The sequence below is a fragment of the Geosmithia morbida genome, assembly GCF_012550715.1.
Source record: "Geosmithia morbida isolate 1262 chromosome Unknown scaffold_12, whole genome shotgun sequence".
In the NCBI taxonomy this organism is placed as follows: Eukaryota; Fungi; Ascomycota; class Sordariomycetes; order Hypocreales; family Bionectriaceae; genus Geosmithia; species Geosmithia morbida.
In genome coordinates this window covers 287,540-309,265 of record NW_023336199.1, presented here as the reverse complement: position 1 = coordinate 309,265, position 21,726 = coordinate 287,540, and the positions used below count along the sequence as shown (strand labels likewise).

Sequence of the window (21,726 nt, the reverse complement as noted above, 5' to 3'; positions counted from 1 at the left end):
TCCTCCTGTATGTGTGCGTCTGTGCGTCTGTGCGTCTGTGCGTCTGTGCGTCTGTGAGTGCGTGCGTGCGTGTGTACACATGATGTACAATAATCATCTTTTTCTTCTTCTTCTGCTGCTGCTGCTGTATTGCAAATTAGATGTACAAGAGGTTGACTCTCCTCCTTCTCTTCTTCTCTCTATCGTAGTCTAGTGGTGAGCCTCACCATGTATCGGGACCGAAGCGCTGCGCCCCCCCGCCGTCGAGCACATGCATCTGCACTGCAGTGCCCTGCATGTCCATAGTGCTATCGACAATGGTGTTGCCCCACCACTTGGGGGGCCCGACGTCGTTCATGGTGAAGGCGAAGAAGATGAAGAGGGTGGCCAGGGCGAGGCCGAGGTCCAGCCCGGACGACGTGAGGTAGTTGAGACGGCTCCACCAGCCAAAGTGGCGCCTCTTGATCCAGTACTGGAAGACGAATCCCACGATGCCCCAGGAGAGGTAGTTGAGCGGCGTGGCCGGCGGGATGGCGCTGGCGCCGCCGAAGATGAGCGGTGCCATGACGTAGCGGAGGGGGGAATCAGGCCAGCGCTTCAGCCCAAAGTACACCGCCGCCGGCACGACGGCGCCCAGGACGAAGAAGGCGAACAGTCCGGAGTATATGCGTCCCGGAGAGAACATCCTGTCGGGACCCACGAGGCCCCATATGACCGACGCCGCGTAGAAGACCCGTCCACCGGGACAGGTAAACTTCTCCGGCTGGTCGGGCTCGCACACGTCCGGGATGCTGTTGAGGGCCAGGTTGAGGACTACTACCTGGATGAAGCACGAGAGCGTCGTGGCTACCACCTGCGCTAGGAACATCGTCCGAGGTGGGATCTTCATGTAATGACCTAGCTTTAGGTCACCGACGAAGCCCAAGGCTTGTGACCTACGATGAGATTCGACAAGGAGAACGGGTCAGCTGCCGCTAATCCAGGAACAAAGGGGTGTTTTTTTTTTTTTTTTTGACAAATATAGTATACGGCGACTCACATGGTAATGTGTCCAAACGTCTTGAAACTGGTTTTTGTTCCCGGTTCGATCCGTCAGTTTCAAGGTTTCCCGTCAATCCTCGAAAATGGGGTCTGCCACGTGCTTACATCATGAGAGCAAGAGGTCGACCAGGCTGTATGTAGCCGTAGACGAACTCTGTCAAGACATTGAGGCCGATCTGGTTGTTTGTAATGGCTTCGATGATACCAATGGGTAGGGAGAAGCCAAAAGAGATGGCGACGGCCAAGAGGAAAGCCCACCACGTGAGGTGGGTTGGGTAACCTAGCACAGTGATGAAGCCCATGACAAGCATCTAAGATGATGCACCCTTTGGTCAGTTTGACTTGGACGGGTGAAGAAGAAGAAGAAGAAGAAGAAGAAGAGGAGGAGGAGGAAGAAAGGAGAGGGTGCATGTATGCAGCCGAGATGAGGCTTCTCAGGGTCAGGGGCTGGAGACTCACAAGGGAAAATAGCGTCATGTACCACCACGTCGGTGCCTCCTTGTACTTGCTCATGAGCTTCATGTGGATATCGGGCTTCTCACCCGCACTGTTCCTGTACTGTTTCCAGATTTGCTTCCGGTTGTGTAGATATGTGTAGACTACGAGGGATGATATGGCGGCAAATGATAGTCCATACGACATGGCAAATGTTGTACTGGTAACGCGCGCACACACACACACACACACAAAAAGAAACACACGTGGTAAGAAAGAGGTCTATTGTAGGACGTTCCGTATCATCCGGCGGAGTCGGGAGCAGGGCGTACCTTATGAAGAGTGGTGAATACTCCTTGTAAGCCTTCTCGTCGAGGGAGAAGTCAGGGGTGAGGATGCGAGACGTGTCGTAGTGGTTGCCCATGTTGTCGTAGGTGCTCGAGTCGCTCATGGGGAGATACTCGCCGTACCACACGCCGTTGAAGTGGAGGATGGCGGAGAGGGAGCAGAAGAAGAAGACCACGCCGACCAATGTGTTGGCGATGGCGTGCCTAGGGAGGGGGGTCAAGATCAATTCGATCGTACGCGCGAGAACACGGACATGCGCACGCACACACAAAGAGACGGAGGGACGGTTCAACATACCAAGGAGGAATCATCGGCGACCCGACGTAGCCAGAGATCTGGGTCCAGTCAAAAGTGATTGGCAAGAGGGAGAGACCGGTCTCCCCGCCAAACAGCTGATTGACGACGGGACTCTGGGGGGCCATCCATGTGACGAAGGCGAAGACGCTGAGGCAGCGGACGAAGAAGCCCGGGATGAAGTAGTAGAAGAACGAGCAGGCGGTGATGATGGTGAACCACCTGTAGCGGGACATGCTCCCGCCAAGGACGGTCGGGTCCCTCCTATCGTCCGTCTCGTGCATGGCGTTGAGGACTGTGACGGCAACGAGGTTACCAGGCCATATCATGGAGGCGGGATATACTACTCTTCTGTCAGTATACATGCTGTATCTTGTACGTCTTCCTTCTTCTTCCTTTTCTTCTTCTCTTTTTTTTTTTAAAAAAAAAAAAAAGATGAGATTGAAAAATTTGAAAACTTGTAACAATTCGTCAAGAAAAAGAAGAAGAAGAAAGGGAACGACGTACCCAGAAACTTGCGCATCATGCCCGCAATGCCATAGCCGAGCGACTGCGTCGATATGGTGAGGAGGAGCTGGAAGGTGAGACCAAAGTCCTGCTTGTAGAAGACGAGCTGGGCGAGGATGATGTCGGTGGCGTAGGCGACGGAGAAGGCGACGCTGGCCATGACGACAATGACGGTGTGCTCCTTCACGTTGAAGGGCGCCGGGTTGAGCTCCACGGCGTGCCCGAACACGCGGAACGTCTTGTCGGGGACCACGGCGGCCCAGCCGTGGCCCAGGGGCCACGATATGATCTGCGCCAGCAGCGGGCCGATCGAGATGGACGGCTGGCGAAGGGAGAAGAGCGTGTTCATGGATGCGCCCAGGACCACGAGGGAGAGGCCGATGGTCCACGCGCGCACCGTGTTGCAGGGGAGGTCTTCGTCGTAGTTCTTGACGGCGGCCCGGACTTCCGGGTACGGGGAGTTTTCCCCTTCTCCGTCTTCTCCTTCTCCTTCTTCCCCCTTGGCGCTGACGCCATCCTCCTCCTCCGAGGTGCGGAGACGCCCGGTGCCGTCGACCTCTGGTAGGTTGGGGTCGAGAAGCTGCTCGTTTTCAGAGTCCTGGCCTTGCTCTTCGTCGTTGCGCGTACCCGTCTCCCGCAGCTCGAACTCATCGGGTAGGTAGGTCGCTGAGGTGCGGGAGGCTGGATAGGCGTGGTCCAATTCCACCCCGGAGTGAGGCGCCGCTCTCCTGTGGGCCATGGCGAGGAATGGAGATCCGGTCACCGGCCTTGTGCGTATCTGTGGGATTGAGTGTTTCGATCTCTCTATCGTAAGCTCATGCGCATCACCACGTGGAAGCGCATGCTATGAGATGGGAATGAGTCGAATGAGAGGAACGAATGAAGGCAATGGCGATTAGAAGAATGAGAGAGAGAGTATAGACGGTATCCAAATTTATCGAATATCAAGATGTAGTAGCTCCGCTCCCGCGTAATGCCTCTCCGGACCAGATATTTGTTGGTCGTCGTGTCCTTTGTTCAGACGTCTACTGATCGGGTAGGGAGATGACGATTGGAACTCTCCAGGAGACGTGGCACATTGGGGGGGGCTCGGGTATAACCAGCAGGGAACAGAACAACCTTTTCCAGGTGCACAAGGATTCAAACGAGCGACGGATGCGAACAGCAATTCAAGTCTCCATTTTGGTGTTGAGATGTGCAGGAAAAAGAGATATAATAGGGTATTTTTTTATTATTCTTTAATCTTATGGTAGGAGGTAGAAGACAATTTGAAGAAGAAATACAATAAATAAGGAAGAAAAAAAGGTTTTGATTCTCGAGGCTTTGAGGCTTGAGCAGGTTTCAGGGTCCAAGCTAAACTTGCTCAACGATCCACGCACTGTGGATCATATGCAGGGGCTTCCACAATCTCACAGTGCGAAACGCGTCTCTACGAGATTCCGACTCTTCGTCAGGCGTTACCAGAACGTCGGGGTTACCTTGGAAGGACGTCATCCATCATTCGGATGAAGCCTCGGCAGCCACCACCGACGCTAATCAACACTCTCTGCAATCCTGGACCAAGGCTATGGGAAGGCGAGCATGCGTCGCGTTGTCGTGACTGGTCTAGGTGCCGTCACCCCCCTCGGCGTGGGCATACGACGATCGTGGACGCGCCTCCTGGCCGGCGACTCTGGCATCGTCAGCGTGGCCGACCGCCAGCCTTCGGATCGATGGGGAGAGCTGACGAGCACGGTCGCCGGCATCGTCCCGGCGGCTCGGCGTCATGATCGAGGAGGTCAGGTAGCCGAAGAAGAGGCAGAAGAAGAAGAAGAAGAAGGGGGGGAGTCAGGGCTGTGGGACCCGACGCGGTGGCTGGGCCCGACTGAGCTGCGCCGCATGTCGACATTCACCCAGTACGCCATCGCGGCCAGCGAAATGGCCCTCGTGGACGCCGGACTGGAGGATGCGTCCGAGCGAGAAAGGGAGAATACCGGTGTGTGTCTGGGCAGCGGCATCGGCAATCTGGATGAGATGTATGAGACTAGCTTGGCTCATCATGCCAGGGTACGTCTCTCTCTATATATATATATGTCTCGTCTCGTTTCCCTGTTCATCTCTGGACACATATTACGCACAAACCCACAATCTCTGACTATCCAACTTTAGGGCTATAAAAATGTATCACCGCTCTTCGTTCCCAGGATCCTGATCAACATGGCCGCCGGCCACATAGCGATGAAGCACGGCTTCATGGGGCCCAACCACGCAGCGACGACGGCATGCACGACAGGGGCGCACTCGATCGGCGACGCCTCGCGGTTCGTGGCCCTGGGGGACGCCGACGTCATGGTAGCGGGGGGGTCGGAGTCGTGCATCCACCCGCTCACCTTTGCCGGCTTCGGACGGGCGCGGTCGCTCTCCACCGGCTTCAACCACGCGCCTCGCTCGAGCTGCCGGCCGTTTGACAGGGACCGTGCCGGCTTCGTCGTGGCCGAGGGGTCGGCTGTGTGCGTGCTCGAGGAGCTGGAGCACGCCAAGGCCCGCGGCGCCCGCATCTACGCCGAGGTCAAGGGCTACGGGTGCAGCGGCGACGCGCACCACATGACGGCCCCGCGGGAGGACGGGCACGGCGCCTACCTCGCCATGAGCAGGGCCCTGCGCCGCGCCGGCCTCAGCCCCTCGGCCGTGGACTACATCAACGCCCACGGGACGGGGACGCAGGTCGGCGACAGGGCCGAGGCAAGGGCCATACGCCGCCTCATGCTCGGCGACCACGGCGTGCTGCGCGAGTCCCAGGTTACGGTCAGCAGCACCAAGGGTGCCATGGGCCACCTGCTCGGTGCGGCCGGGGCTATCGAAGCTCTGTACTCCATCTTGGCCGTCTACGAGGTATGTATCCAGGCAACGCGTACCTGCTGCTGATCAGATGCTAACACGGTTTTCTCATTTTTTTTCCTTCTTTTTTTTCCGGTTCAGGATATTGCCCCCGCTACGTTGAACCTCGAGAATCCAGACGTAGGTATCGACTTCAACTTTGTACCTGGCCAGGCCCAGGAGAAGACGATCGAGACAGCCATGTCCAACAGCTTTGGCTTTGGTGGCACAAACAGCAGCTTGGTTTTTTCCAAGTTTCGGTAAGACGGAAAAACAGAAGAAGAAGAAGAAGAAGAAGAAGAATACCAATGTAATACCAATGTATCATCATACCTGTCCAAAAATAAAAATAAAAATAAAAATAAATAAAAAGAAAGAAAGAGAAGCTTGTCGATGCTCAGATATGTGTTATAGACGGTGTCTGAGTGGGTGACATAAAAGAGGGGGGGGGACCAGAGGATATAGAAGGCCCACCATTCATGGTAAGAGTAGCAATAAAAGCAAGGAAGCAAGGAACGAGAGCTGAAGCAATAAATCATGTTGAAGCATTACCATGTTCAAGAATCTTTTCACATACCATCTATCTAACAGCGAGAAAAGACATTCTCATGGTCGTGTCGGATTACAACCCACGACAAGATTAAGTAGCGGCCCCTTTTGTCACCCACCGGGACCGGGTCAATTTCGGACCCGTCACCACTAACCATCATCACGTTGGAAATTCCCGTAGTACCCAGCAGCGCGCCAGTGACTTTTTTTTCTTCTTTTTTTTCTTCTTCTTTTTTCCCTTTCTTGTCCTTCTAACCCTTTTTTTCCCCTCTGTACCCACGAACCATGGCATAGACAAAACCTCGAGTTCCTCACCATCCCACGGACTGAAAACGAAGAATACCAACCGAGAGAGAGAGACAACGACGAAAGAAAGAAAAAAAGACAAAAACACACACACACACACACACACCACGATGTCTGCCTGCAGTGGCTGCAGGTCACAGGCCAGGCTGGTGGTCTCGCAAATCACCACCGCGGCCACCGCGGCACCGAGAGCAGCAGCGGTAGCAGCTCTTGCGACGAGGGCGACGAGGAGACAGCAACAAGTCGTCAGCACGGCGGGAGATGGTAACAGAATGAGCGCCATGAGGAGAGGACAGACGCGCGACCTGAGTACCACGGCTACCAGGTCGTTGCTAGACCTCGGCAGGGGACGAGGGGCGTACTTTGTGGTGGGAGCCACGGAAAGGCTGTATACCGTGTGCGGCGATGCTGCCAATTACGAGATAGCCGAGGATGTGCGCAAGGCGGACGAAGTCGAGAGGTTGGAGGACGGAGAGGAGGTTGGACGATCAATTGCCAAGCGGAAAGTGTGGCACGAGTGTAGGTCTCTCTCTCTCTCTCTCTCTCTCTCTCTCTCTCTCTCTTTTTTTTTTTTTAAAAAAAAAAATTCGTTTTCTTTCCCCTTCTTTCTCTTCTTCCCTCCCTCACTCCCCTCCCCTCTCCTGCAAGAGAGAGAGAGGGAGGTGAAGGATGGTGTGGGGGTTTGAAAGTTTGTGTGGAAAGATGAATACTGATGGCGGATATGTACAGTGTTCAACCTACCCCCGACTTTCAGCACATGGTCTCACGTCACGATGCTGCACCTGTACATCCTCAACGCCCGCCTCCGCTGCTTCGACCGCGAGGAGTTCGCCAACTGGCGCCAACAGCTGGTCGACCACTTCTTCTTCGAGGCCGAGCGCAAGATGCACATCGACCACGGCATCACGTCGAGCGCCCTGCGCCAGCGCTACCTCAAGGACATATTCGTGCAGTGGCGCGGCGTCATGGTCGCCTACGACGAGGGCCTGGTCAAGGGCGACGCCGTCCTCGCCAGCGCCGTCTGGAGGAACCTGTTCAAGGGAGACCCCGAAGCCGACCCCCGCGCCCTGGCCGCCATCGTCGGGTGGGTGAGGTCCTCCCTCAAGAGCCTCGAGTCCACGTCGGACGCCAATTTCGCCTCTCGCGCCGTCGAGATCCTCGAGCTGCCCGTCGAGAGCTTCTGGACCGGTATCGAGAAGGCTTCGAAGATGTCCCATCAACAGCAGCAGCAGCAGCAGCAGCAGCAGTCCCACAAGCCCGCCGCTGCTTCTGCTCCCCGGCAGGCTGACAGGAAGAAGAAGTGGCCTGTCTCTCGTTGAGATCTCTGGTCTTCTTGTTCGACGGCAAGAGAGAGGGGAAGAAGAGAGAGAGTAGTGCCGAGCACGTGTTCGGATGTACATGTATATATATTGTGGGTGACAGGGATGGATGAGTAGTCGATTTCGATGAAAAGAATCGCTATATAGATGTTTATCTGTACACTACGTTTTTGTTCAATCATTGTACTCATCAGACGCAATCGAAATCATGACATCATATCTTGGATGCTGGCAGAACAGTCACATCCTGAAAGGGTATACCCAAGTGACGATAGATGTGGTTGAATCTGCGACACGTCAGCACTCTTGTCTCTCTTCTTCTTCTTCCTTTCCTCTTCTCTTTTCTTTTCCTACATGCTCTTCCTATCAGAGACGCTTTTATATGTAACATATATAAGAAGAGAAGAGAAGAGAAGAGAAAGAGAGAGAGAGAGGGAGAGAGAGAGAACTCACCTGTCACTTCCAAAGAACCCATCAGTCTCCCCCTTGGCGTTCGTCACCCAAAACCACGGAGCACCAAAGGCACCCTGGTCGACGGCCTTGTTCGTCTGGCTCGCCAGGCTATCCTTCAAGCCGGCCCTGCCGTCCAGAACGGCGCGCACATCGTGGTCGGTAAAGACCGGCTCCCCGTCGGACGCCACGGCCTCGGCCAGCACCCGGGCCAGCCCCTCGTCCGAGCAGACGTTGACGTGGGGGGGGATCCACATGGCGCTGAACAGACGGGCGAGGACCGCGTGGAAGGTCCGAGCCGGGTAGTTGGCCTTGACGTAGAGCATGGCGCGCTGGGGCGAGGCCGTGAAGCTCCGGGTCTCCAAGAAGCTGTCCGGCGTGACGGGCGCGGGCATGCCCAGACGGCTGGCGGCGCGCCTGACGTCGGAGTCGATGTACTTGGCCTTGGCGGGGAGCAGCCACGGCGGTTTGTTGCCTTGGATGGAGAGGTCAGCCCGACGTGCGTCTTTGGTACGTGGTGTGTATGATTCATTCAAATCGATATTGTCATTTGATCATTATCGTAATATATATACCAGATAGTTTGTTGATGCCGGCAATGAGAATCGGGTGGAATCTTGGTGTGTTCAATGTCAGTAGAGAGAGTGAGGGGGGGGAGGAGAGGGGGTTGGGGGGTTTGTAGACATACTCTACTTCTACTCCGTGGGATCTCAACTTGTCTAGATTGCCCATCAGGTCGACGTAGGCAATGTAGCTATAGAGAGAAGCTATCACCATACAGCGTCAGCTAGGCGCATGCTGAAGAGTCCGACGGGTCAATCAACGCACCGACGTCAATGTTGCATTCGATACGTGCGGACATGATGGACGTGTGAGGATGGTACGATATGTTTTATATCAAGTCCGAAATCGACTTGGTTTGTCCTCGTCCAACCTTGGAGATGATGTCGGCGTATATACAGTCATGTAGGTGTTAGGTTGTATCTTGAGAGACCGGCCGAGGCTTGTCTTTTTTTTTTGGTGGGGGGGGGGGGGGGGGGGGGGCAGTCGTCATTGTCTGTGCCGAGGCTCATCTCTCATCTCCATCATAGAGCTCTTTACATCACCACATACCACATCAACACCCACCCACCATCAACTCTAGAAGAGTGAGTTTTCTAGCAGACCCAGACCCTGGTGTTTTCCCCTCTATTGGAGAAGAAGAAGAAGGATGCCCTCCGAAACCCCCCGCGTCGCCGTCGTAGTAGGTGCCTCCCGCGGCATCGGTCGTCAGATCGCCATTGATCTCGCCAAAGACGGCTACGCAGGTTAGTTCTTCAACACACACACACACACACACATACACATACATATACACACGCACGAATATGCATGTACATCACGATTCTAACACGACAGAAAGTCGTCGTGGCCGCCAAGACAATCAGCGACCCGAGCAAGCCCATCCCCACCAACCCAGACGTCAACTCACCCGACTCGACCATAACCACAGTCTCTCGGGAGATAATCTCGTCCGGCGGCATCGCCAAGGCCATCAGAGTAGACGTCCGTCACGAGGACAGCATCAAATCTCTCGTCGACGACACCATCTCCGTACGTTGCTTGACTCCTTGTCCTCATTCATCTCTCCATCTTGCCCCCCCTTCTCCCATCAGAAACAAAACAAAACAAAAACCCCCCAATACGCCCCCCCCCCCCCCTCCTCCCCCTTGACACACTCATGAACGAAAATAACAGTAAATATATATGAATAAAATGAAATGGAAAAAAAAAGACATTTGGTCGTCTAGACGTCTTAGTCTACAACTCGGGCGCCATCCATTGGGGTCCTCTCCCCTCGACACCATTCAAAAAGTTTCGTCTGATGCAGCAGGTCAATCCGGAGGGACTATACGCCACCATACAAGCATGCTACCCTCATCTCTGCCGCTCATGCTCTGAATCCGAGGGCAGCCGCATCGTCGTCGTCAGCCCCCCCATCTACAGCCGCTTCTTCCGCGGAAAGACTGCCTACTCGATAGGCAAGGTAGGCATGAGCGTCCTGACAAAGGGTCTGGCCGCCGACATCGACCGGGACGGCAGCCTGCGCGGCAGGCTTTCCATATCGAGCGTCTGGCCCGCCGCGGCCATCCAGTCGGCCGCCACGGCGCGGTTCGAGCGCGAAGACGCCACGTTGGCGTCCGAGCTTCGCAGGCCGACCATCTTCTCCGACGCCGTGCGCGCCATCGTCCGCGCCCCCGCCGGCCTCACCAACGGTGGCCTCTTCCTCGACGAGGACTTCCTGCGCCGCCACGCCGGCGTCACCGACTTCTCGGCCTACAGCCTCGTCCCCGGGACGAGCCCTCGACGTATCATGCCCGTCAGCTTACCTGATTTGACTGTTGCCGAGCAGGATGATGAGGGGAGACGGTATCGTCATCAGAGTGGGCGGGTTGGTAAATTGTGATGATGCCTGCGTTGCCTGCGTGGGTGGGTGTGGATGGGTGTGGGCGCGTGTTCAGTGTATGTATATATAGGATGCAATGCAGACGTCAGGATGACAAGAAGAAAGCATATATAACATCATTCTCGACTTCTTCTCTCTCTAGAGGTGCTGAACAACTTCCTATACAAAGCCCCATCTTCATCCTCTTCTTCTATACCCACATGTCAACGAGCCCTTTTCATTTGGATCTCTCTCTCCCTCTCTCTCTCTCTCTCTCTCTTGTCTCTTGAGCAAAAAAAATAAAACAACTTTGTAGAGAGAAAACTTGATCTGTTGTAAAGATCAAACAGTAGTAAACCCCGTCTCTTTAAAACAATAATAATAAAAAATAGACCATGAAATTTTAGAAAACAAAAGATGGGGAAAAAAAGAAGAAAAAGGTAAGAAAGAATGCGCCTAACAAAAGAGATTACCTCTGACTCAAAGGTCCAACACCCTGCATCGACTCAATGTCATCAATAGCCTGGTTAAACACGCTGGTGACGTGGTTGAGCACCATCTGCCTGTTCCACTCGTTCCGCCCACGCCAGATCTCATCCATCAGCTCCCTGTTGATCTGCTCCAGCTGCTCGATCGTGCAGCCGGACGTCTTGTCCGTCAGGCTGTCGAGGGCGCTGTCCACTGCGCTGTCGATGCTCAGCGGCTGAGAGGCCGAAGATGCGGAGTTACGGCTCAGCTCCTGCTCTTGTTCTTGCTGCTGCTGCTGCCGCTGCCACCTCTTCTTCTCATCATCATAATTTCTGCTGCTGTCATCATCACCATCCCGGTCATTCAGCAGATTGCCTATGTCTATGCTGCCGTTTCGTGGTGAGGGTTTGGGCGCTGCTGCTGCTGCCGTTGATGCTGCTGCTGCTGCTGCTGCTGCTGCTGAACCTGGGGCTTGTGATTGTGATTGTGACCATGACTGGCTCTCTGGGTTGTGGCTGTTGCTGTTGCTGTTGTTGTTGCTGTTGTTGCTGTTGCTCTCGTGCAGGGCGTGTGCTTGAGAGTGGATCCACGAGTCTTCGCTGGCAGTCATCTGGCTGTGCGCAGGCACCCCTGCGTTTTGGCTCGGGACGACGGCCGTGTCCGGGAGGTCGCTGTCGTCTTGACTTGTCGACGTGACGCCGCGGTTGCTGCTGCCGTGGTTGTTGTGGCCGTTGGTCATCTGCGTGCTGGGTGTCGATGGGCCCCAGTTCGACCCCGTAGATGGGTCGGACGTCTTGGTCGTGGAGGCCTCGTTGATGACGGCAGACGGTGACACGCCCGGGGGCAGTGACGTGACAGCCGACCTCTGCGAGATCTGGTTCTGAGATTTGGGGGGTGGTCCCATGTCCGACACCACGAGGGGGATGTCGTCGTCGACGCCGCCCATCTGGACGTCGTCGGATCCGCCTACGGGGGTCTGGCGGTCATGACCGGCGGTGCCGTTGCTCAGCGCGTGCGACGACGACGACGGCTCGTGGCCGGGGACGGCGGTCATGAGCTGGAATCGGGCCGTCGTGAGCGATCCGGGGACGGCCTCGCCCAGCGTCACGGGGCCCTGCGAATCGCTGTCGTTGCCGGTTCCGTTTCCGCTGCCGGCAACGTCGGACTGGACCCTGCCGACGACAGACTGCATCGCCTTCCTCTTGCGGTTCCGCTCGGCCAGGTCCTTGGCGCGCTGCACCTGGCGGCGGTAGAGGCCCTCCCAATCCATGTGCGAGCTGGCCGCTTCGATGCTGGCCACGTCCACCTCGACGTTGCTGAGCAGCTCGTTGGCCTTGAGCGTGCGCTCCTTGTCGCCAATGTTCTTGGCGTCCTTGGCGAGCGCCCTGATGTCGAACAGGAAATCCTGGGGTCGCGCGTAGAAGCCGTTGGACAGGCGTTCCTCGATCGTCGTCGTCTCGAGGTTGTAGTAGCACTTGCCAGTCGTCGTATCCCTCAGAACGTCGTTCTCGTGCTTGTCCTTGACGATCTCGTACGGGCGGTGCCGGCCGTCGACCACGTCCGGGCTGACGAAGTTGGGATCGGCCTCGGCAAAGAGGTAGTCGATCGTCGCCTGCGGTATCACGGGCTGCCGGAACTTCTTGTACTTGCGGTTGATCTGGTCCATGATGGGCTGGAGCTGGATCTTGAGAGTGTTGAGCATCTGGTGGTCCTTCTTCTGCAGCGCCTTGATCTCCGCCTTGGTCGGGGGCTTGGGCTCCTCCTTGGGTGCGACGGGAAGCTGCTCCAGTATCCTCTTTTTGCGGTTCGACGGGTCTGGGAATTCCCACGGCTTCTTCTTGATGTAGTCCAGGGTTGCCGAGAAGTACTTGCGACGGTTCGCCGTAGTGGGCCGCGGTATCTCCATGCGATTCTTCCTAGAGAACCCGAAGAACTCGCGGAGCAGATCCGTAGGCGCCTCGTTCCTCTCGCACTCGGCCGTGGCGAGGACGATGATGGGGTCCGTAGGCGGGATGGACCGCAGCATGGTCTGGAAGGTGACGAGGGCGATTGACCCCTGGAGCGTGGCGTACCACGCCTCGATGTTGGGGATGAAGATGACGGCTGGCTTGTGCCGGCGGACCTCGGTGAAGAGGCTGACGATGACCTGCTCCATGGGTCTCCCGTCACCCAGCAGGCTGGGCAGGTCAAAGTTCTGCACGTGCACGCCCTCGAGGTGGTGCAGGATGGCCGAGGAGAGGTAGCCCTGGCCCATGCCGTGGTCGCCGTAGATGATGAAGCGGGGCCGGAAGACGCGGCAGCGCTCAAACTCCTGATGGAGTGCCTCCCGTCCAAAGCCGTGGTCGTCGTCGTCGAACTGCTCGTACATGGCCTCCTCGAGAGCCGTCAGCTTCTTCTTGCGAGGCAGGAGCTCGTCGATGGCGGCGCGCGCCGTTTCGAACTGGTCGCACAGGAGCGGTTCCACCGTCGGCGGCAGCGGCTGGGCGCCCGACGTGGCGGACCGCTCCGACGACGGGATCAATCTCTTGATCGCCATCATGAAGTCGGAGGCGTGGACGGTGATGTTCTCGGGCCGGACCACGAGCTTCTCCTGCGTCGAGTAGATCTGCGGGTACGTGCGCTGGATGGCGTTGAGGGCCGCCTCGGTCGACAGCGCGCGCAGGTCGGCACCGCCGTAGCCCTTTGTCTGCGTGGCCAGGGAGTGACGGAACTGCTGCGACAGGCCCCAGTCCTTGGTGTGGATGTCGATGATGGCCCGGCGACCGTCAATGTCCGGCAGCGGGAAGTAGAACTCCCTGTCGAAGCGGCCGGGGCGTCGGAGCGCAGGGTCGATGTTATCCGGGCGGTTGGTCGCGCCGATGACAATGACCTGCCCGCGCCCGTCCATGCCGTCCATCAGCGCCAGCAGCGTCGACACGATCGAGGCGTGGATCTGCTCCTGCTTGCTCGACCGCACCGGTGCCAGCCCGTCAATCTCGTCAAAGAAGATGATGCTGGGCTGCGTCCGACGGGCTTCCTCGAACAGGAGGCGGAGCTGCTTTTCCGCCTCGCCAACCCACTTGCTCAGCGCGTCGGCTCCCTTGCGCATGTAGAACGAGATCTTGCGCCCGCCTGCGCCGACCGAGTTGGCCAGCGCACGTGCGAGCAGCGTCTTACCCGTTCCGGGGGGTCCGTGAAACAGAACGCCCCTGGGCGGCGTGACGTGGAATTTGGAGAAGAGCTCGGGGTACAGCAGAGGTAGCTGCACCATCTCCTTGAGCTGGTCGATGTGGCCCTGCAGGCCACCCACCTTGTCGAAGTCGACATTCATGTCCACGCCCAGCGGGTCAGCATCGGCCAGTGCCTTGCGGTCCTTGATCTTGCCCACGTTCGGCGCTGCCTCGGCCGCCATGCCTTGGCCGGCCGTCACGAGACCACTGGGGGCAGCTCCCGAGGTGGGCGTCATGCCGACGTTGCCCGCAACGTTGGAACGGTGGACCATCTCATCGTCGCTGCTGTCCGAGTCGACGCCTCCGGCCGCGCCCGTACCCCACGGGCCCGAGAGGAGAGCACCAGCACCTCCACCTCCTCCAAACGGCCCAAAGGTAGTGTTGAGGCTGCGCTCCCACAGTGTCGAGGCAGCGCCACGACCGCGGCGGGCACGTGCAGGTGTCGGGGCTGGCTCCTCGGCCTCCTCCTCTTCGGCAATGGCCGACGTCAGAGGCGGCATGTAGTAGTTGACCCTGGCTCTGGAGCGCCGGGCCTCGTAAACAATAGGCGACTCCTCCCTTGCACGGCGGCGGCGAGGCCTCGAGGCCTGTCGGAGCTCTCGTGCCTCCTCGTTGAGCTCGTCGGGGTCGAATTCCGGGTCCTCGTCAGCCGAGTCGTCGCCGCGCCGGCGGGTGGAGCGGCCACGCCCCCTGCCCCGACCCCTGGGTGTCGGACTATCGACTTCAGCGGGCTGCTTCTCGGCTTCCGATGCGTCGTGGTCCTCAGAGTCATCTCCGGGGTCGAAGTCGCTACTAGGCTCCTTGGCAGATTTCTTGAGGCCAGCCCTCCTAGTCAATCGTCGTGGCCTGCCGGTGGGTTCTTCTTCAGGCTCGGCCGGCGGCTCAGACACGGCGGGAGCTGCTCTGCTGCGCCGCGTGCGTCTAGTAACAGGGCCGTCGTCCTCGTCCACGTCTTCTCCCTCGGCATCATCGTCGTCGTCGTCATCGTCGTCGTCGTTGCCGTCTCCGTTTGCGCCCGTCTTGTCGTTGCCACCTGCTTCGTCCATGTCTTGATCGTCATCCTCATTCTTCTCAAGCACACCGACGTGGTCATTCGCGAGCTCATCAATCTCATCGGCATCGTTCAGCTCCTTGGCGCTGCTCTCTTGGGTGGCTTCTTCGATTGCGTCGGGGGCCTTCTTGACGCCCTTCATTGCGCGCGAGGTCCTCCGCAGCGCAGTGTCCGGGCTCTTGCTGCGAGAATTGCGCAAAGCAACAGCGTGGCGGCCTGAGTTGGAGAGCTCAACGAAGTCATCGGCATCCTCGGTAGTGGCGCGGGTGGCTCTACGTCCTCCCTCCGGCAAACCCTTGGGGACCTTGAGCTTGACGATTTTCCTCAGCTGCGGTGGCTCGGGGACGTCGTCATCGTCCTCGTCCTCGGCCTTTTCCACGTCTTCCGATGCGTCTTCGCTGCTCTCTCTGTAATTCTGTTGCTGGGTGGCGGCCTTGCGGGTCCTTCGGCCGGCAGCGTTGACGGGGACGTCTTCGTCATCCTCGTCGTCCTCGTCTCCGTCATCATCTGCGAGAGAGTCGGCCTGGCTGTCGGAGAGCTCGTCGTCGTCATCTTCGATGTCGGAACCGCGATAGCGGCCAACACGCTTGCGCCCCGGCTTGGAGCGTCTCGAGGGGCGAGCCTTTTTGGAGCTCTTGCGGGGTCTGTCGACGCGGGGGTCGAAATTCTCGTCTTCAGAGTCTGACTTGTTGGGGTCAAAGACCTCCAGCTGTCTCTTGCGCTTGCTGGCCATTCTGAAAGGGGGGGTGGAAGTGGGCGGGCGAGTCGCCTCGAGCGGGTTCAGTATCAAACGGGGCGGTCCTGATCAGCCATCCTTATTAGTGTTCTATCCAGGATGCCATCGTTCGCAATACAACAAATGGCATGGAGCCCCGATTCACTCACAGCGATTGAGATGTGACGCGGTGACGGGTGCCGAACTAGGCGTGCATCGGAAGAAGTCGCTCTGGACGACGGCTAACGAACGACAAGGGAGACCGACAGGGGGCGTATGCACCAGTAGTACACAAAGGTCAAGAGGAGAGACACAGAATAGTACAAAAACAGATGAGGGACTTTTACAGATCCTCTATCGACAGAGCTCCGCGTGATGATGTGTCCAGACGGGTGAATGCCTTGTCGGACGCGGACGGCGGTGATGGATGGGAGGTTTCGCGTGTCGTGGTCGCGATGATGCACCAAAGTCTCACAGCAGAAAAAGAGACCTGTTAATAAGGCGCAGCGCCTGTCTGGTCTCTGGTTACCTGCTGCTGCTGCTGCTGCTGCTGCTGCTGCTGCTGTGTTTTTCTTTGCTGACTACTCACGTGAAGATGAATAAGAGGCATGAATATGTAATTCTCATTGGTCAACAGGTTCATCTAGCCCCAATTATGTGGGCGGCCTGAGGGACCCAGAAAACAGGGGCAATCACCAGCGAATCTCACATTTATCTCAATTCCCCGCCAATATCACGTTGAGAAAACTGGCTGCGCGAAAAAAAAAAAAAAAAAAAGACAACATTCTGGTCATCAAAGATTTGGATAATGGGAGCATTGGTGTTTCTACGACAGTAAGATGGCCAAGATGGCTTCAAAACGACCACCAAAGGTCGGCAACGGCTGGAATCCTTCACCTTTCTCCTCTGACGGAAGAGGCATTCTATCGCTCTCTCAAGCCAAACTCAGGCAGATATTTTCACAGATGATATATATATTCTTCTGAATAGTTAAAAGAGAAGGACAATACCCCACCTTCTTTTTTTGTCCATCAGATAGCTTCCCCAGATCTTCCCCGTGCTGATGACGCCATGGGGGGTGTTCCCGTTCGTTGCGGCTCCAAAAAAGGTCGACGAGGCTGCTGCCGTAGGGCTAATGGGTGGTGCGGCGGCACGCCAAGAGAGAGGGAGAGAGGGAGAGGACCACTTTGGTGCGTTTGTATGTTGATGCCTGGGATGCAAGGCAGCGAGACGTCATGTCATGCTATGCAAGCCTTTTTTTTAACGGCGAGATGCAAGTCAGATGTGCGTCTGTGAGTTCACAAAAAGGAAAGAATCTACTGCCAGAGCTCTATCAACGGTCTTTCTTCTTTTTTTTTTCTTTTTTCTTTTTACAACAACCACAATCTGGCTCGATTACATGCATGCATCTTTGGTCTCTGGTGTCGAGCTTATCAGGCACCCAATCTCGACATCAACCTTACCCGGGAGCACAATGTTTTTGAGATTTCAAACCCAGCATTGTGAGTGCAGTCCGTCTTGCCATCGTATATTGTTTTGTTTTGTTTTGGTTTTTTTTTTCTCAAATCGATCCGATTATCTTACCTTTCTTATCTTACTATCATTTCTTGTCACATGAGGTATATCTCGCGTGAGAAGTGAGGTTTCTTAACTTTAAATGTAGTCTTTGCGAATAGTGGCATTGCTCATATAGAAGGCAGTTGATAATTACATGTGCGTGTTGTTGGGGGTCGAGATGAACAATAAACACAAAGTACAGATTACTCCGTATAAGATCTCTCTCTCCTCCTCCTTCCCCTCACCCACAAAGACAGAAAGGCGTGCATTTCCATCGTGCTACGATCCTACCTGATGTGGCCGTCACACATACTCACTCGTACGGCTTCCTCTCTCAAGCGTTACAACGCCCAAACTCGTACATCGCCAAGGATACCCTATAAATAACACACACACAGGATGATGGAATGGAGAGGCATTCACCTCGGTACGCGTCTCCATCATCGATCGGGTAATGCTGGTGAACAGTGTGAACGACTCCCAGCTCCTTGCAAGCATCGGCCCCCGGATTCGTTTTGTCCCGCACACCGCTTTCGTGAAGTTATTGGTTATGAGACTCACGAAAGAGGATGCGTGTTATATTTCCGTACTGCCCGGAATAGATGGACTGAGGAGTATACGAGTATGCCGAGAGTATCACGTCGTATCGCGGGCTTCTATTAACGTCCACACAATACGCACAGACAGCTGAACACATCTATGCCATGTAATTAGACTCACTCTTTCTTCGCCATATCTTGAAGGATTTACAAGTGCCTCCGACCAACTTCAACCGGTGAAAAAAGCAGGTCAGGATGATAGCAGACGTTTGAAAGGGTTTGAGTAGGATTCGTTCTAAGGTTCGGCCTCTTTTGGTGAATGTCTGTTTTATTATTATTATTATTATTATTACAAAAAGGATGAGATAGTAAGAGATCAATGGTAGAAAAAGGTATCATGCATCTTTGTCTGTGAGTAATCTGTATTGTTCTAATAATATTGAAAAATGTCCGTAAAGGGCTGGACAGGGTATTATTATAAACCACCCTGTCTACTCCGCATCACGGCTCCGTAATACTCCTCGTATCAGGCCGTATGCTACGCTACGTACTGTATTGTCTGGGCCCTGCCAGGTCCAAGACGACCCCCCCCCCCCTTTCCAAAAAAAAAAAAGAAGGCTTCCCTTTGAGGCTGCGAATTGAAATGCATCGTAATTATTGCCATGTAGTATCCGTCATGCTTGTCAGCGTCTCTGCTTCCCGGAACGCGCTACGAGTAACAATACTACGTGCACATAAATTCGTAGGCCAGATTACCATATCGAAAGGGCATCAGCATTACCTGACACGCAAACACACACACGATGATGGGACGTTTTATGTACCGAGCCTTCGCCCCGCCCCGTAGCTGCATGTCGAGAGATTGGATGTTGGTCATGTCTCAATCCTCGGTGTACAGATTACAGGTATGGGGTTGATTGGCAAGGGTTAGGGGATCATCAAAGTACGAGTAATAAAATTACCTACCTACGGGCATTACTCGTAGGCAATACGGAGCTCACAATAATAATAGAAAAGCTGCGAGGGATGGACATTGATCGATGCTCCTTACGGCATCACTCGTACTCGTACTACTTGCAAGTCTCAAGCCTCCATCTTTGATCTTCTCGCCCACCACGTTGTCAGTGTTTCAAATCTCCGGTCGAGCCTTCGGTGAAGCGGATGTGAGATGAGCCTGTCTCTGGACTTCGACGCAGGGGGGGGGGGGATGTTCTCTCAGCCTATTCCTTCCTTTCTTCTTCGTCTCTTACTGTGCGATGACTCGTACGAGAGTGCATTGCTATGTCTGGGATTCTCCGCATATTATAATATGATAGTCGTACATGCACGAGTACACAGGTCCGTCCGTCATACCGGTGCAGTATTAACATTGCAACTATAGCAGACGGCCCGGCCTGGCCTCCCTCTCTCCTCACCTCTTCCTTCCTCCTTACGGCACCTTGCGGAGTAGGGCTCGTATCGGCTTTGAATCAGGGTGCGGTGTGCAGGTATCAAACGGGATTCTCACCTCTAGACATGGACCACGGATGCAACCTTCTGCTCTGTCAGGTTAGACAGCATGGCTCTCTCTCTCAGGTGTGCCGTGTGAGCGACCCATATGGTACGATTGCAGTCGCATGTATCTGCAATATACTTGTACCATACGGAGTAGATGTGTAGAGCAATAATATATGATATTTGACAATTCACACATCTGTCAACCTCCATTCCGCCGTAATACTGTAATACGGAGTGGTGACAGCGCTTACGTGGCCGGACAATCCGGAGACGAGGGATTCACGCAAAGGGGCTTCCTCCTTCTCGAGAGTATTTCGAGAGTAAAAAAAAAGAAAAAAAAAGGAAAAAAGAAAAAAAAAAAAAGCTAAGACTACTCGTACATGCTCGAATGTACTCTGTACATCAGTATGTAAACCCGACAAGACTTGCCGTCTCCTCTAAACCCGGCCATGTTCCCGAAGGTTGCAGAACTTTGGTGGTAGGCATAAACTCACTTTTCTCTCCTGGCTGCTGTTCCAGAGTAAATTAATACTGAGACTGTAGCTCCGAATACTACGAGTACTACGAGTACACATAGTATTTACCTCGTACTTGACGGTTCCCAAAACACACTATTCTGGCGTTCTTTCTTTGTCCGACACGCGACTTGTTAGGATTGGAACAATAGACGCCACTCATCATTATATTTTCCAAACAGGTTCCCAATTATCATCTATTCATCTTTTCCCGGTTAGTGTGGTGGGGGAGAATTACATCGTGGCTACGTCGTGCGTGAGCTGAGCAAAAGAGGGCACCCGGTAACGATCTCGTGCTTTCTTCTCGTCCGGTCATGACAGTGATGACGATCATGAAAACAGTGCCGTGCGCCGATGGCGGTGCCGTCAACCCGTACGCTTCCGTCGATGGGAAACACAACACTTCGTGACGCCCAGGACGTGGAGAGGCACGGCAGGGCTGACAAGGTTCTGCTACTCTATTGAATGGTCTGCAGATGAGGAGAGAAGACAGCCACGGATTTTTCACTACGAAGCTATCATCCATGAAAACGTGGTTGCAGAAATCGTACTTACGCCGTCGCTTGGGTTGGCGCTACCTAGTAGGTCCATCTAGATCTGGTCCACCCCCCTATTTGATACGAGAAGCTGAAAGCGAGGCCATACTTACAGAGTAGCAATCAAGTAAGGGATGGACTCTAAAAGAAGACTATCGCACTGTACCCCTACAGGTATTACGAGTTGAAAATTACCAACAAGAGTAAGAACAAAAAGAAAAAAAAGCATCCATACATAGTACGAGGTAGTCTGTAGACGCGTTCGTGTTACAGATTTCATTTTTCCTCTAGTTCCACAGCGGCGTCTTGCTTGGCTTGGCACGGACCCTGATTTACAGCTGGGATTCTTCCCCCCCCCCATGATCCCTTGTCTCTCTCTCCTCTACGAGTACACGAGTATTTGTATTGCGTAGAGCATGGATCATTCACTCTTCCTCCCTTCTTCTTGGTTCATGGTGGTGGCTGCGGCTCAACGGCAAGGAGGGTAAAATCTGGAGCATTTCGAATCCACAAATTTCGCTCCTTCTTTTTATTTTATCTCATCTAAACATATTGTATATATAACAAAATTTATTCTGCTGTTGCGGACTGTGACCAACATCGATGACTTGTCTTATAACATAAAAGCACCGAGATCTAAATACTCTTTTTTTTTATAGTGCTATTACCACCTGTGCTCGTGTACACTTGTACAACATGTGCCCTTTTCCGTAACCACGCGTCATGTCCCACTTCCACGTCCGGGAGCTTGGGGAGAAGGGAGGAAGTCGGGCGGGACTGACTGAGCACCCACCGAGAGTGGCTCTAGTAAAGCATCGTGGACCGTACGAAGCAGTCAGTATTAGCTCTACTACCGTACGAGTACGGATCTGTGCTCGTAGTGATGCTCCGTAAAATACGTTTCATACACTCGAGTCAGTCCTGGCCAATACACACCACACGCCCAACGCGTTTCGCCATTCATCCGTCGACGATTGCATGCACCTGCAAAGTCGACAGCGGCCTGATGATGCCTGTCTGTTTCTCATCTGTCGTCACAGTTTATCAGGTAGCTACTAATGGGAATGGGGGGATCAATGAGAAGAGAGAGAGAGAGAGAGAGAGGAGAGAGGGGGAGAGAGGGGGAGAGA

General features: G+C 54.9%; 6 protein-coding genes across 6 annotated transcripts; 3 read left to right on the top strand and 3 right to left on the bottom strand.

Moving 5' to 3' along the window:
- Positions 1-202: 202 nt before the first annotated feature.
- GMORB2_2163 (OPT oligopeptide transporter protein) lies at positions 203-3,343 on the bottom strand (the record flags this gene model as incomplete). Its single annotated transcript, XM_035464143.1, has 6 exons — positions 203-914; positions 1,126-1,331; positions 1,480-1,675; positions 1,788-2,006; positions 2,101-2,440; positions 2,605-3,343. The coding sequence occupies 6 exons, from the start codon at positions 3,341-3,343 to the stop codon at positions 203-205; spliced, it is 2,412 nt and encodes an 803-aa protein (XP_035319853.1).
- An 842-nt stretch (positions 3,344-4,185) lies between these two features.
- GMORB2_2162 (3-oxoacyl-[acyl-carrier-protein] synthase II) lies at positions 4,186-5,724 on the top strand (the record flags this gene model as incomplete). The annotated part of the gene is made up of 3 exons (XM_035464142.1): positions 4,186-4,650; positions 4,753-5,475; positions 5,563-5,724. 3 exons carry the CDS (start codon positions 4,186-4,188, stop codon positions 5,722-5,724), a joined length of 1,350 nt encoding a protein of 449 aa, XP_035319852.1.
- Positions 5,725-6,425: 701 nt separating this feature from the next.
- GMORB2_2161 (cytochrome b pre-mRNA-processing protein 3) lies at positions 6,426-7,634 on the top strand (the record flags this gene model as incomplete). The annotated part of the gene is made up of 2 exons (XM_035464141.1): positions 6,426-6,834; positions 7,045-7,634. 2 exons carry the CDS (start codon positions 6,426-6,428, stop codon positions 7,632-7,634), a joined length of 999 nt encoding a protein of 332 aa, XP_035319851.1.
- Positions 7,635-8,083: 449 nt separating this feature from the next.
- GMORB2_2160 (DSBA-like thioredoxin domain) lies at positions 8,084-8,946 on the bottom strand (the record flags this gene model as incomplete). The annotated part of the gene is made up of 4 exons (XM_035464140.1): positions 8,084-8,559; positions 8,660-8,700; positions 8,773-8,851; positions 8,913-8,946. The coding sequence occupies 4 exons, from the start codon at positions 8,944-8,946 to the stop codon at positions 8,084-8,086; spliced, it is 630 nt and encodes a 209-aa protein (XP_035319850.1).
- A 632-nt stretch (positions 8,947-9,578) lies between these two features.
- Positions 9,579-10,530, top strand: GMORB2_2159 (Short-chain dehydrogenase; the record flags this gene model as incomplete). The annotated part of the gene is made up of 2 exons (XM_035464139.1): positions 9,579-9,677; positions 9,859-10,530. Coding segments are annotated over 2 exons (771 nt in total), but the record flags the coding sequence as incomplete, so codon positions are not given.
- A 448-nt stretch (positions 10,531-10,978) lies between these two features.
- GMORB2_2158 (AAA+-type ATPase, SpoVK/Ycf46/Vps4 family) lies at positions 10,979-15,970 on the bottom strand (the record flags this gene model as incomplete). Its single annotated transcript, XM_035464138.1, has 1 exon — positions 10,979-15,970. One exon carries the CDS (start codon positions 15,968-15,970, stop codon positions 10,979-10,981), a length of 4,992 nt encoding a protein of 1,663 aa, XP_035319848.1.
- Positions 15,971-21,726: the final 5,756 nt, after the last annotated feature.